The sequence below is a fragment of the Poecilia mexicana genome, unplaced genomic scaffold (genome assembly GCF_051168715.1).
Source record: "Poecilia mexicana isolate PSO_F unplaced genomic scaffold, ASM5116871v1 scaffold_19, whole genome shotgun sequence".
NCBI lineage: Eukaryota > Metazoa > Chordata > Actinopteri > Cyprinodontiformes > Poeciliidae > Poecilia > Poecilia mexicana.
The window spans coordinates 20,522,162-20,536,673 of NW_028263388.1; the positions used below are offsets into that span (position 1 = coordinate 20,522,162).

Genomic DNA, 14,512 nt, shown 5'->3' on the forward strand with positions numbered 1-14,512 from the left:
CCACATTTGTTTTATGTTGTAAATATGTGTGTGGTAGGGACAGATGGTCTGGTTGACCTTTGATGACCTCTGGAAGGATTTATTAATATCTTTAAGAGGATATTGATCTTTTATCAATAATTCCCTAATATTGATATAAAAGAACTGGTTCTACTAGCAGATAGAAGACATTTCTCCCTTGCTATAAGTGAGATAATCTTTTTTTTTTTTTTTTAATCAATATTAAGGAATTATTAACTTTGAACAAGCTCTATCTCTTTGAAAAGTTACTTGTAAGCTAGTTTTGTCTTATTTCAAGTGTACTAAGATATTTTCTCTAGAAACTAGACCAAAACTACCTGGGAGGATTTCATGTTTTTTCAGCGAGGTCTGCAGTCTTCTGGTGCCACTGTCATTTTGTAATAAAGTCCGAGGAGGCCGGACCAGATTCAGTGGGGAGAGAAGAGGAGGATTTAAGGCGGACTGAGACCCGCTGAGGTTTTTGTGACGATGAGGACAAAACAAACGAGACAGGTCTGCGTTCTTCTGCCCAACAAACAGCATCTGGATTTCTCTGTCAGGGTAAGACGGCTCTTCTTACACCATTTACATCACATAAAAATGATTTTAAACATTTACTTTTCATGTTGCACACAGTTTTACATTTGGTTGCAAATGCAGCAACATATTAGCCACTCATATCTACGGTTAATATTTAATAAAAACCCATTGTGTAAGTGTTTTAATTGAGCTTTTCTTGACTTCCAGATGCGAGCCAGAGGCCAGGAAGTGATGAAAACGGTGCTGCGTTCCCTCGGTGTCGGCGACCTCCAAGTGTTTGCTCTGGCTCTTCTCAGAGGTAAGTGTGGGAGTTTCAGGAAGCAGTGTTTTCACTTCATTCACTCTGGAACGCCAAGGAGGTTATGCATGAACTCCCACTGTTTCTCCTCTTCTGACTTATAACCCAAGATAACGAATATCTTTTCCTGGATTTGGAACAAAAGCTGAGGAAATATTTTGGTAAAACATGGAGCAGGAACTCCCTAAAGGTTAGTTTCTCTCTGCATAATTCATGGAATATTTCTCCTGACATCTTAAATGAGGAAGCTGAATTATTCATCCTGCACTTCCAGGTTCCGTTCATCGTATTTCTCAGAGTGAAGTTTTATTTGGAAAACGGACTCCTGATACTGTAAGTCTGGATCCCCCCCTCCTGCTCACGTTTGTTTCATTTGATGCTCTCGTCAATGAGGCAGAACGTTTTCTCTCTCATCCCTTTCCAGGAGCAGCAAGGTGCAGCAACTTTACTACTGGGAGCTGAGGCAAAAAGTGCTGCAATCCCAGAGCCACCAGCAGGAAGCTCTGCTCTTCCAGCTGGCAGCTTCAGCGCTTCAGGCTGAAGTCGGAGATCTGGAACGTCGAGAAGGAGCTGAAGACGAGGGCGGAGATGAGAAAAAAGAGAGAATGCAATATTTTCTGCCAGAAGATTACTTTCCACCTTGGGTAACAAAAAAATAAATAACTCCAGATTTTAAAAAAAGGGAAAAACTGGTTGACCACCACAAAGTTTACATGTTATTTCATGTTTATTCTGCTTTTTAACCATCTCTAAAGATGTAATTTTTAGGTAAGGATAGGCAATAAATTGATTTTTATCAATTAATCGGATTTTTTGTTTTGCAAGATTTAATTTTTGGAAAACATCTGGATTTTTTTACCAATGTACTCATTTGGTTTCCAAAGAATTACCGTCTTTTTTTTTAATCATAGAAGGAATGATTGAAATAAAAATCAGTTTTTAATGACATCTTGTGTCACTTTTTTAAAGAAAAAACAGGGGGGAAAATAAAATCAAATTTTGGATTTAAAAAATCAGAGAACTTATCTCTAGGCCATATCTTTACCTTTTTTACCTTAATAGAATAGAATAGAATAGAATAGAATAGAATAGAATAGAATAGAATAGAATAGAATAGAATAGAATAGAATAGACTTTAATGATCCCCAAGGGGAAATTGCTTATTTGTTGAAAGCTACTCCATCTTAGGTAATAAATACAAAGTTTGTAAAATATATATGTATATATATATATACCAAGAGTGATAAGTTCAAAATGGCTAGATATAAACAAATAACCTATAAATGAGAGCAGAACAAAATGTAATCAATTAGCACAGACTTGTAAATAGTGACTCCAAGTAGACTGCACACATACTTTTTGATTTTTCACTGATGTTATTTCTGTTTCAGCTAATAAATCACAGAGGGAGAAACTTCCTTCTCCAACACAGTCCAGTGTTGCACGGAGAGCTGAGAGGGACGCCACGCAGCCGGGCCATCCTGCAGTTCATAAAGGAGGCCAGCAGCCTGCAGGATGCAGCTCTGACTTTCTACAGGATGAAGCAGGTCAGACTTTAACAGGAAATCACAGAAGGTTTGCAACCATTAAAAACTTCATATGCAAGCGGTCGCCTTCTGAGCCGAGCTTTTGGTTTTCCTTTCACAAGCTGCGTTGTTTGTTTCGTCTGTCTTTGTCATTCTTCTATCGTTTATTAGAACATGCAGGCCATGAACTGGTTACCTGAACCCATTTGTGTTATTTCAACTTCTTCAAACTGCAGGGGAAAAAGGAACTGAGAAGTTCGATCCTTCTCGGCGTGGCACTGGATGGAGTCTACATCTACCAGGTGGGTCGTCTATTAAGTTTACATACATTTATTATGAGCATGAAGGTCATATTAACAAATTCAGTGAAACATTACATGCATTTATTTAAGCCTGTATGTCTCGTTTTAAATTCAATAAAACAGTGTGATGCGTGATTACTCCCACAATAAAAAAGCAATAACAAATATGGCATACAAATAAATGATTTAGATGAGCGTCAGTGTTTCCCTTCTGCACTCTCTGTCGTCTTTATTACTTTCTTTTTTTTTTTTAAGGAGGTGGAAGGGAAGAAGCATGCACTGTCTGCTTTTACCTGGTCAGAGATCGACCGGTTTACTTTCCAGGTTGTTTTTTATCTCTCCACTTACAGATTTCAGACATAATTTCACACAACTGAAGCTCTTCCTCTTTACTCGCTCTTCATCTTTCCTCTGCAGGGCAGCAGGTTTGAAATAGCTGCAGTCGACTCAAAGCTGGTATATTACACCCACTCAGCTTTCCACTCAAAGCACATTTTGAAACACCTGAGCGACAGCCATCGCTTCTACATGAACAGCAAGGATGCAGCTAGCTACATCCAGCAGCTGGAAGACATGCAAGGTCAGCAGATTTGCTTTCAGTTCAGACTTTCTCCCAAATTGTGCATTTAGATCGGTTTAAATGTCCTGATTTTCTGCGTTTGGCTCTCTGTGTCTCAGCCCTTCAGCTCCACAGAGAGGCTTATATCTGTGACATGACGCATTTAAGACAGAGACTCCAGTGTTACAACCTCACTGCATCAGTGTCAGATTGCAGCAACATGGAGACGGACACAACCTGGACCAAAGGCGGAGCGGAGGAGGAGCAAAGCCCTCTATCAGGTCATACAATTCAGAACTGATCGTTATCTGGGCTTCCTTTTGTCATTGCTAACATGAATTTGTGAATTTATTCATTTCAAGGTTTTCTCAAGTTTTAATTTAACATAGTTTTTCTTGAATTTAAAACATGATCAAAGTTATTGATGTGTTCAAATATATATAATCCACTTTTTGGAGGTGGAGAAGTAGGACGTATGTATATATTTAAGCTTGTGTGAATACTTTTCACTTAAAGGAAGGGACCTATTTTGTAAAATTCACGTTTTGCCCATTTCTAGATACTTACATTTGAGTTTCTACTGCTTCTAAAATCAGCCCAAGCGCTTAAAAACAAACACCCGGCTGTTTTTTTTGTTTGTTTGTTTTTTTTGTCAGTAAGTTAATGTCTTTTGATGAGCGGTTTCAAAAAGCTCCAGGATGTAACGTCACAAATCAGCAGGCCCCTCACCTAGCAACCCCAGCCAAGCGCAGCCAGTTACCTAGCAACCCAAGAATACAGAATGAAATATCGAGCCGTTGCACGTAACGTCACGCTCTTCAGAACTCCACCAGATCACTTCAAAACAACCAATGAGCTTATAAATGTCTGTTTTTTATAAGCTAATATCGCTTCTATTTAGTTGATTTCACTTTAAAAATGGTCACAGGGTGCTGCGCGGTCGGCTCCATTAACAGACAAGGATACAAACCAAACTTGTCATCTATTTTCTAACTTTTTAATGAGGAAAGTTAGGGCGGCAGGGGCGATGGATAAAATCCGCCAATCATAATGAGACTGACAACTCTCAGTGTAACCGCGGATTTTCAGCGAACACCTTTTACAAGACAAGAAGATTAACGTTCATATATTTTATATGTAAGTATGATTAGAAAGATATCAAACATTTTATCATGGAGAAGGTACGCGTCTAACCATTGGTAACCATGGAGACAGTACCGCGCCGTCATGAAGCCTAGTATGTATGGAAAAAACGGTTAGCATCTTGTCTTTTGTATGTTTTTAATGCTGCTCAGGTGTAAGGGGAAATGTTTTTTTTACGACATACTGATGTAAATTAAGTGCTGTGAATTCAATCAAACTCGGTAATTTGATCAACACATCAGGAGGGCGCAGGTATGGGTCGGTTTCTAAGCTAGCTATTTCAAACTTTAGTAAATACCGCTGTATTTACTAAAGTAAACAGTACGACCTCCAACCATGTGTGCTACATTCAGAGCTCGACTCGAACAAGAATAAACTGGCAAAAACAACTTTGGAAAACATTTTCAGTTGCTCTGCTCAATACTCCCATCCTCTACTTCCGACCTCCGTCATGGCGCCTGGAATGATTAAGTGACGTAGTTGCAAAGGGCCAATAGGCAGAACTGAGTAGCCTAAAATGTCCTATCTAAAAATGATTTTGTCTGAAAAAAAGTAATGAACATGTTTTTTTCTTTAAATATAGCTCATATCCTAACCTGTTCAAGAGGCATAGTCGGTCAATGTTAAAGGAAATCCACAATGGATTTGAACAAAATTCTTGTTTTTAAAGTTGCTTACTGAAACCATTCATCTGTTCTTTAGTTTTTACAATTTTTTGTCTTAAAATAAAGTTAGTTTTGTTTTAACCCTCATGGCAGATGTTGAATCTGAAGAGGCTTTTGTCGATGACCCAGCAGAAGTGGCCTGGCTTGCTGAGTTTTTATATGGTGTGTCTGTTGACGGACCTTTACAGCTCCCATATTCCACCTGGGCAGGTGTGTGTTACAATCAACAACAAAGAAATTATTTACCTCGTGTGTGTGTCATGTATCATGTAACTGGAAATTGTCTTTGCTCATTAGCTGTGACCACGGAAATGAAACAGGTGAGCAAAACTCAGTTGTTTCTTTGAGGATGATCTATGTGATCTATGTTGGTCCTGCTTTAAATGCATCTCTGTTTTCTTCTGGTGTTCAGGTTTTGTGCAAAAGAGTCGGTGAAGCCTCTCACTCTTTTGATTCACAGTGAAAAGCAAGGGGAGTTTGTCGCATGTTCTGCAGCTCAGGACAAGACGATTACAATGATGCACTGCAATATAGTGAAAAAAAATCAACAAAATATTCTGTTTTCTACAAATTTGCATTCAGAATGAAACCAAAATATGTGTTTAAAATAATATGAAGGTATTCTCAGCATCACTTAGATGCTATTATTATGTTTATGTTGTTATGCTGATTTCACATCAGTTTAAGATGAAGCATTCTTTTAACAGGCCATTATGCTGCTTATTACAATAAAGTAAACTTAATTTTATTGTAAAATGTAAACCCTACATAATGCAAGTGTTATGTTTCCATTCTTAGTTTTTGCAGGTTTAAAATCACCACAGTAAGTGTTGATTCTGGAAAACTTGTGTTCTGCAAAAGTATTTATATCTTGTGAACTTTTCCAATTTTTTTCCCATGCTACACCCACAATCTTTTTATGCATAGTGTGATTTTATGTGATACACCAACATGAATCAGAAGTAATTGATATTATTTATCGAAATATTTCGATAAATAAAAATCTGAAAAGTATTGTGTGCATTTGTGTTCAGTTCATCTGCAATTACTGCTCCTCTTAAGTCAAATTTAATAGATTAAAGTATTAGTTTCAATAAGGTTAATTTCTCAAATTAAAAGTACTTTTTGAAAATAATCTGTAAATAATCTGTATTAAACATATTTCATTCTGCCCACATTTTGCATGCATTAAAACCTTTTCAATATAATGTATAGTTAAATGCCATGGTTTTATTAGCTACAAGCTGAACATTATCAAAAATAAAGGCTTAGAAACATCACTTGGTGAGAAATTAATCTATGATGTTTCAATACACACACACACACACACATATATATATATATATATATATATATATATATATATATATATATATATATACACACACACACTTCATATAAATTGTTTTAATACAATTTAATCGTATCAATTATTGCTTGAAATCAGTGTATTTTTGGCGCTGGGGATCAGGGGGGCGTGTCACAACCTGTTATGTAGTCAGGATGGCCGAGCGGTCTAAGGCGCTGCGTTCAGGTCGCAGTCTCCCCTGGAGGCGTGGGTTCGAATCCCACTTCTGACAGTAGCTGTTTTCTTTCGTATCGTTATTCACGATTACATGATACTGCACAATAAATCTTAATATGTGGAATTAATCTTAACGCTGAGTGAAGCAGGTTATCCTGCCATTTTGGAAAGGTCCACCACAAGTTCAAGGCAGTAGAACTCTTTTTGACTTTATGACACTGACATAAAGTCTGTCTATGGCAGTGTTATTCATTGAGCAACTGCTAACAGCTTTCCATACACCCCGTTTAATGGGAAAATATCACTTAAAAATGTGGACAAATCTACACGTCTCACCACAATGTTGAAAACAATCTATATAAGGACGGACTAACGGGTACTTTTTACCAGAAATGTTTCCATTACAGCAGTTATACAGGCAGGGTTCCATGGTGTAATGGTTAGCACTCTGGACTCTGAATCCAGCGATCCGAGTTCAAATCTCGGTGGAACCTAGGTTTTTATGTTGTCAGTCCTCATCTCTGCTGATTTCTAACATGGCGTGATAAATACACGTAAAAATCTGCGTGGTATTCACCTACGTTAATCACTAACGAACGTCCAGCTGTTCATAAAGATATTGAATATTTTTTGTTTCTGAGAAATGGCATATCTGTCAGGATGGCCGAGCGGTCTAAGGCGCTGCGTTCAGGTCGCAGTCTCCCCTGGAGGCGTGGGTTCGAATCCCACTTCTGACATCATTTTTTTTACCTCCTTCTACACATAATCTTTGGATTTCAGAACACGATGAATACATCCGATGGCAACATGAAATCAATGTAAATTTTCCACAATAGCAGTTCATAAACTGCTCGCAATTTAGAGATTTTTTTTAAAACGAATAGTAACTTCTATAAAGTAGCCGCTAAATAGGGGTTCATATTTGTCTCTTTCTAAATCACTGGAATATAACTACTATAAATGGCTATAACGGTATAATTATTATAACTAAATATAAGTTATAGCTTGATATAATGCGAATCTGTTCATCCGGTTAGGATTTATTAGGTGACATGTGTTATTAGGCGCTATAAACCAAAACTGAATTAAATTGAAGCCGATCTCAAATAACAGCACATGTACGCTGCGCCATCGCTTTCATTTTTAGGTCCTGTTACTCACAGCCATACTTCTCATTGGCTGTGAGTAACAAACTGAGTTACGTCACTGAGAGGTTAACCAATCAGGGACACAAACATCAGGCAAACACGGAAGACTTTAACACTGATAATAAAGTTGAAGAAAAACCCACACCTCCTGCAAACAAATGTAGACTGAACGTTGTTTTCGTTTATTTTAATTAAAAATAGGAGAATCCGATTATTTTGTTGGACAGAAATGGGTTGCTCATGGATTGGCGTCGCAGTTTCGCTTTGTTTTGCAGTTTTCTCCGTAGCTGTCGCCGTTAGCGGGCAAACGCTGGGTGAGTTACCTGAATAAATGATGTTTGGTGAATATGTGAAAAGATGTTAAAGTCAATTACCATCCTCGAAATTAAACTGAAAAGAGACCTGTAAGGATGTATATTAAACCAACAGCGCTCCCTGCTGTCACGTCCACCTTCCGTTTTTCTTGTGTAACTCCTCGGTGTTTCTTGCAGCCATGCCGCCCCCTCTACCCACTGCCGTCAGTGTCCTTTCTTTGGCCGGGATGGCGCTGCTTTGGAGGGACATTAGCTCGAAGGTGAAGGGTGATAAGCGGACTTTGGGCAGTCTGTTGAGCCAATATGTGGCTGTGAAGGCAGTGGGCTGGCTTGGCAGGCGCCAGCGAAAGAAACTAGAAGCCGATACGCTCATGGTGAAGCAGGTCCAGGAGGAGACTCTGCTGAAGAGACTCCGGAAAAACGCGGACACTTTCTATGGAAGAAAGTATGACTTCCGCTCTATTGAAGGTAAAGACAGAAAATGACTTATTAGAGAGCCTCGGGGTGTTATACATGTAGTTTATGGAAGGAGTAGTTGTAAACAAAGGTAATGTAACGTTTCAGTATGGACTACATAAGCTGTGTTTACAGTGATTTGACAGTATTCGTACCCTTTTAAATCAAACCTCCTTCTATAATGTTGCAACCATAAACTTCATAGTATTTTTGGGGGGTTTAATCAACAAAAAATAAAAAAAGAGTGGCATACATTTTCATTCAACCCCCTTAACCCTGATACCCTTCAGTAAAATCCTTTCCAGACATGATTCAACAGGCATGTCAGGGATTAAGCTGTGGAGAAGTTTAAGGCATTATCAAACAACATCCCAAGCTTTGATTATCTCACTAAGGACTGACCAATTAATCATCTGAATGTCTGCAAATCTACCAAAGCAGGGTTATGACAGGCTGGGTATAACTGAGCTCAGGAGGGAGAATCTGTCAACAGAGGGACTATTAGTCCAACAAAAATTTGGCCACAAGAAGACCCTTTGGTGGTTTGCCATAAATCATCTAATGGGCAAACATGTCGAAGCAGGAGCTCTAATCGGACGTGGCCTAATTTAAACTTTTTGCCCATTTTTCAAAATGCTGTGTAGTGGAAAACTGTCACTGTACGTCTCCCAGAACAACAACATCCCCTCAGTGACAAATCCAATTAGAATCTGAAGTAGTACTTGAACCTCATCATTCAGCACTTTCAGATTTTATTTGTAAAAGCAAAAGAAAAAAAAAAGAAAAGAAATAAAACAATGTTCTCCTTTCTGCTTCTAGTAAGTGCAACCTGTCGTAATCTGTAAAATTTAGCTTAAATTTAGATCAACCTTTTCCTGCTTGAAAACGTTGAGACATGAATTGTTTTCATTAAGCTGAACCCTGTACCTCCGGGGCCTTTTCATTAGACGCTGCTGGTTTCCGAGCCCGTCACCCCATCACCACGTATGGCGACTACCGGGAGTTTATCGAACGCGTTGCAGCTGGAGAAGAGAAAGTAATAATTGCTGAGAAGCCGCTGATTCTGGCCATGACCTCGGGGACGTCGGGACCGAGTGCCATGTTGCTCAGCACCAAGGACACAAACACAGACTTCTTCCTGCAGGTCAGGCAGCTTCAACTTCACCTCTTTTTCTGGTGCCATCATGTCTTTTGCATGTAATAAGAAATGTTGGTTTGTATCAGGGGGTGACTGTTTGCTTAGAAGCCATGCGGCAGGCTTTCCCTGAGTCCAACAGCCTTCAGCGCACCACCAAATTCTTCTACACTCCCACATTTCGCCAATCAGAGGCAGGAATTCCTATCGGACCGAATTCCTCCACACCTGCCTCGTCCCGCCACATCCTCAACCTCTATACGACTCCAGCTCCTGCCTTTGAGGTACAATCACAAAATCAGACTCATTTTCTTCGGGTTTTTTTATTTATTTATTTTATGAAATTTTCTTTGTCCTGTCAGGTTCCCAGTGAAAAGGACACTTTATACCTGCACCTACTGTTTGCACTGAAAGATCCCAGTGTGGGAACGTTGGAGTCCAACTTTGCTTCTACGTTCTTCTATGCTTTCACTGCTCTTCAGGTGCATGTCAGAAATTAAACTCTCTGCTGAGCTACATTTGCTCAGCTAATCATTCTTATGGTTTCTTTTCCACTTTTTGTCACATCACAGCCACAAATGTCAAAGTGTTTCATTAGATTTTATGTGACTTTCAGAATCCTGTAATTTTGATCCCTGTGTTGCAGCACTTTGTTTTCAGTGTAACTTTGTTTTACTTTTTGAATATGTGCAAAACAAATACTTTCAACATAAATCATAATGTCAAAACTTTTGTTCTGCATATTCAAGGGAATTGGCGGAAGTGTAAACTTTAAAATATTTCCACTTCTTAACCATAATCTGACATGTAAAATCCAAACATTTAACTATTAAACCCACTTTTAAAAGTTAACTCATCTATATATTATCTATTTAATTTTAATTACAGTTCTTTAAATTTCACCAAAGAATAAAACTACAATAAATAGATAACCAGAAATGATCATACTTTGTAAAGCGTCATTATTAAACCATCTCTACTAATAGTATATTGTATAAATTTTTTCACATTCCTGTTTTTTAAAAGAGTCACATTTTATAAATCAGAGTAAAATAATTAATCAGATAACTTTCATCTGACAGGAGCGCTGGCAGGAGCTGGTGGAGGACGTGGAGCGAGGGACGATCAGCAGCTCCTTGACCCTGGAGCCCAAAGTGAGGAGCAGACTGGAGGCTCTAATGAAGCCAGATGCAGAGAGGGCTGCCCAGCTGCGGGCCCACTCCCAGGAGGGCTTTGGGGGGATTGCCAAGCGCCTGTGGCCTCACCTGAACCTGGTGCTGGCAGTGGACTCTGGCTCCAATCAGATCTACGGGGAAATGTTGAGGGAGCATTACTGCAGAGGAGTGCCTTTCTATTCACCCTTCTACGCCGCTACGGAGGGTACGAACACTCGCAGGTTTCACGGGAAATATAATGACTAAATACTAATTAGCGTTCACTTCCTCTGCCCCTGCAGGTCTGATTGGGGTGAACCTGTGGCCTCAGGAGCCGGACAGACGCTACCTGCTTTGTCCGCGCTCCATGTTCTGCGAGTTCCTGCCGGAAAGCAGCCTGGATGAAGAAACCCCCCAAACTCTGCTGATGGAGGAGGTGAAGGAAGGAGAAAGCTACGAACTCGTCATCACCAACGCTTCAGGCCTTTTTAGGTCCGTTGTGTTAAGGTTATTTAAAGAAATAGATAAAAATAACAGAGAGAAGAACTTTTATGAGGAGTGATGTATCATGATTACTGCTGAAATGATTAATCGGATTAATTGTGATAAATTGATTATTCAAATAATTGTCAACTAATTTAGTAATCGACTAATCGTTAACTGAAATATTTAGACTAAAACAAAGGCATTTTGCTGAAGGAACAATACAGTCAGAGCAATAATTAAGGCTGAATTGTGCAAAAATATTTATACATTTTGTATCTGAGATAAAAAAAATTAATCTTTGTCTCTAAGTATGTTATACCCAGAGCTCCTTAAGTGACAGTTTTAGCTTCACCCTGTTCAAATACTGTAAAACATTTTTACTAAACATATTTTTCCATCCAATTATTAATTACTTTATTATGTTAAATCAAGCAAAAAAAGTTTAGCTTTTCACATGATGTTTATGTCACATGTTAGAAAATGTGTTTTTTCTAAAAACAACGTAAATATGTTTTTAGCTTCTTTGCTCCTTTGCTACATATAATCAAGCTTATAATAAATGAGCGCTTTGTTATTGCATTTCAGGCACTAAAATTTTAGTTTTGTTTTTTTTTTATTACTATGTTTTTAAAAATTCAGTTTTTTTAAGCTGTTTAAAAAAAACTGAATTAAAAAAATAATTAAGAAAAAAACTGAAATAAAAATATTTTTTTAACAGAATTTATTAATATTAAGAAATTATTTACTTAAAACAAGTGTGTATATCTTGCTGAAAAGTTTTTTTTAAATTAGTTTACATTTTTCCAAGTGTACCAAGATATTTGCACTTGAAACTATACCAAAACTACTTGGTAAAATTTTGTGTTTTTGCAGTGTAGTCGCTGACTTCATCAGATGATGTTGTGGTTTATTACAGCGTAACATTCTTTCTGTGTCACAGATATCGTATCGGAGACATTGTGAAAGTCACTGGATTTCATAACCAGTGTCCCATTGTGGAGTTTCAGTACAGGTTTGAAAGCTTTGTCCTTCAACTACCAAATGTCATGTCGTCCAAAGCGTAAAAGATTCTTGAGCTTTTTGTTGTTTTTTGTTCTGTCTCCTGTCAGACGAGGTCAGATGCTCAATGTTCGAGGAGAGAAAGTCTCTGAGGCGTTGTTCCTCGGCGCGTTGAAGAACGCCGTCGCTCAGTGGCCCGGAGCTCAGCTAGTCGACTACTCTTGTGCCGAGAGCGGCATCTTGGGTAAAATTTGTCGGGTTTATTCTTCGAGTTTTGACTTTTTAAACTCCATGATTGTTGAATATACTGTTCCTTTACAGGCGATTCAATAGGAGGCTCAGATCCTCATTACCAAGTGTTTATAGAGCTAAAAGGAGTGAGGAATCTAACAGAAGAACAGAGATATAAGGTGAGACGAAATCCAGTGATCTCTGACTTATTCTTGTAAAAGTTCCTGTTATTTTCTATTCTTTCTGTCCCTCCAGCTGGACATTTGTCTCCAGAAGGACTCCGCGGTGTATAAGTCCTTTCGTATAAAAGGCAGCATCGGGTCGATGAGGGTGCAGCTGGTGTCAGAAGGGGCGTTTAAGGAGCTTCAGAGGAAGATGATGGCGTACACGAGCACCTCGGCCAACACTTTCAAAATGCATCGTGTGCTCCGACGGAAAGAGTATGCAGAGTTTCTGCTGGGAAAAACAGTTTCCTGAAGATGAGACATGAATCGCGAACTGAAAGGAAGTGAAGTAATAAGATTTAAAAAGTGCCTTTGGGAGGATTTGAACACAAAAATTACAACAGTTTATTTATATTTTATGACAATGATGTATTTAATGTTTTTTATTCTATCATGACAAACAGATTCAGTTTATTCATTTGTTGAGATTTTTTTAAGAACATTTGCTATTATTCAGTAAATACTGTATCAATCATTACATAGTTCACATTTTTATTTCCTAAAGAAAAATACTGACAACCACTGGATTGGTTAATCACATAAAATCTCAGTAAAATACAGTTTGTGGCTGTAATGAGAGAAAATGTGAGAAATTTGAAGGGGTATTAATAGTTTTGCAAGTTTTTCATTAATATGGTTTCCAACTAGAAAGTCGGTCATATGCAGCATCTGAGTTTACATATGAACATTAAATTATTTATTTAAGTTCTTACAGAAACATTTAAAGCTTAAAGGTGACACAACAGATTACACCAGAAACCTTTTACCACGAGGGCCAAAATCGCTAATTTGGAAGTACTTTTAGACCACAAAAAGTATTTTATATCAAATGTTTTATGACTTACAAAAAAGTTTACCCACTTATTAATAATCAAAATTTAAATAATTGTAGATATAAAAGGTTTTGCACAATTAGGGTGTCATAAGACAGGCGTAAAGTTTCAAACATTTTTGATTATTTTCTTTTTTTGAGTAAAAGTAGGTTGATGCTTGTGGTTCTAGTTAAAGTTAAGACAATTACAGAAACATTAATAAATGAGAATCTGGTTGTTGGTTGTTGTTTTTTTCCCTTTTAATAAAAATGCCTACATTGAGGCGTGGGGCCAAACAAACTCCTTCAGAGGGTCACAAATGGCCCCCGGACCACACTTTGGACACCTCTGGATTACACCATAATCTCCTTGTTCAATCAAAAACTGTAAAAAGAATAATACTGGGAACATGTTAGCACTGGATTTTAAACTGTTTCTGCAGCTTAAGTGATTCTACTGTAAGTAAAGGATGTTTCTAAAATAGATAACCAGTTCAAAATGTTTTTCCGTCCTCATTAAAGTCTGGCTATAATAACATATAACTCATAATCTAATTGATATGCTACTGATACATCAAGCAAACCCAATTTATCTGACAGTTTTTATTTTTTTGGTGTCGTAAGCAGCTGCTTGGCTCTCTTATTCCTTGACTCCAGAGATTATAAATAATTTCAGTAAACTCCTTCTTTGCCTTTCAGTGCTCTTTGCCACCACTGGGAGGTGCTAGTCAAACATTTATGACCTACTGTGGTTTATTTTAGTTGAACAATTTGCAAGAATTTGAATATAAAAATAGTCTGAAACGACTTCAGCTAATTAAATCCGGTGTCAGTGTGAACTGAAAATCATAACACATGCAGGCGAGATTTAATGTGGAAAAACAGGAGCCCTTCATCCCATTTATAATTAATTTAATCAAATTAAATGTCAACAGGAGGACTTACCTGAAACGGTTCTCTTTGTTTTGTTTCTTTTGTTCTGTGGTGTGCGTGAAA

General features: G+C 38.0%; 2 protein-coding genes and 3 non-coding genes across 5 annotated transcripts; all 5 read left to right on the forward strand.

The window, feature by feature from the left end:
• Positions 1-347: 347 nt before the first annotated feature.
• Positions 348-6,255, forward strand: LOC106908104 (FERM domain-containing protein 6). Its single transcript, XM_014974088.2, has 13 exons — positions 348-561; positions 748-838; positions 949-1,028; positions 1,113-1,171; positions 1,263-1,482; positions 2,230-2,385; positions 2,601-2,666; positions 2,922-2,990; positions 3,084-3,246; positions 3,345-3,506; positions 5,127-5,243; positions 5,331-5,353; positions 5,446-6,255. The coding sequence occupies exons 1-13, from the start codon at positions 490-492 to the stop codon at positions 5,494-5,496; spliced, it is 1,329 nt and encodes a 442-aa protein (XP_014829574.1). The 5' UTR covers positions 348-489; the 3' UTR covers positions 5,497-6,255.
• Positions 6,256-6,530: 275 nt separating this feature from the next.
• trnal-cag (transfer RNA leucine (anticodon CAG)) lies at positions 6,531-6,613 on the forward strand. The gene has a single exon. It is a non-coding gene; the product is annotated as a tRNA-Leu (tRNA).
• A 367-nt stretch (positions 6,614-6,980) lies between these two features.
• trnaq-cug (transfer RNA glutamine (anticodon CUG)) lies at positions 6,981-7,052 on the forward strand. Its single transcript has one exon. It is a non-coding gene; the product is annotated as a tRNA-Gln (tRNA).
• Positions 7,053-7,212: 160 nt separating this feature from the next.
• On the forward strand, positions 7,213-7,295 carry trnal-cag (transfer RNA leucine (anticodon CAG)). The gene has a single exon. It is a non-coding gene; the product is annotated as a tRNA-Leu (tRNA).
• Positions 7,296-7,788: 493 nt separating this feature from the next.
• On the forward strand, positions 7,789-13,754 carry ghdc (GH3 domain containing). Its single transcript, XM_014974092.2, has 11 exons — positions 7,789-8,020; positions 8,198-8,488; positions 9,424-9,620; positions 9,701-9,895; positions 9,974-10,093; positions 10,694-10,991; positions 11,068-11,257; positions 12,192-12,263; positions 12,361-12,494; positions 12,572-12,660; positions 12,737-13,754. Exons 1-11 carry the CDS (start codon positions 7,936-7,938, stop codon positions 12,956-12,958), a joined length of 1,893 nt encoding a protein of 630 aa, XP_014829578.2. The 5' UTR covers positions 7,789-7,935; the 3' UTR covers positions 12,959-13,754.
• The last annotated feature ends 758 nt before the right edge of the window (positions 13,755-14,512 follow it).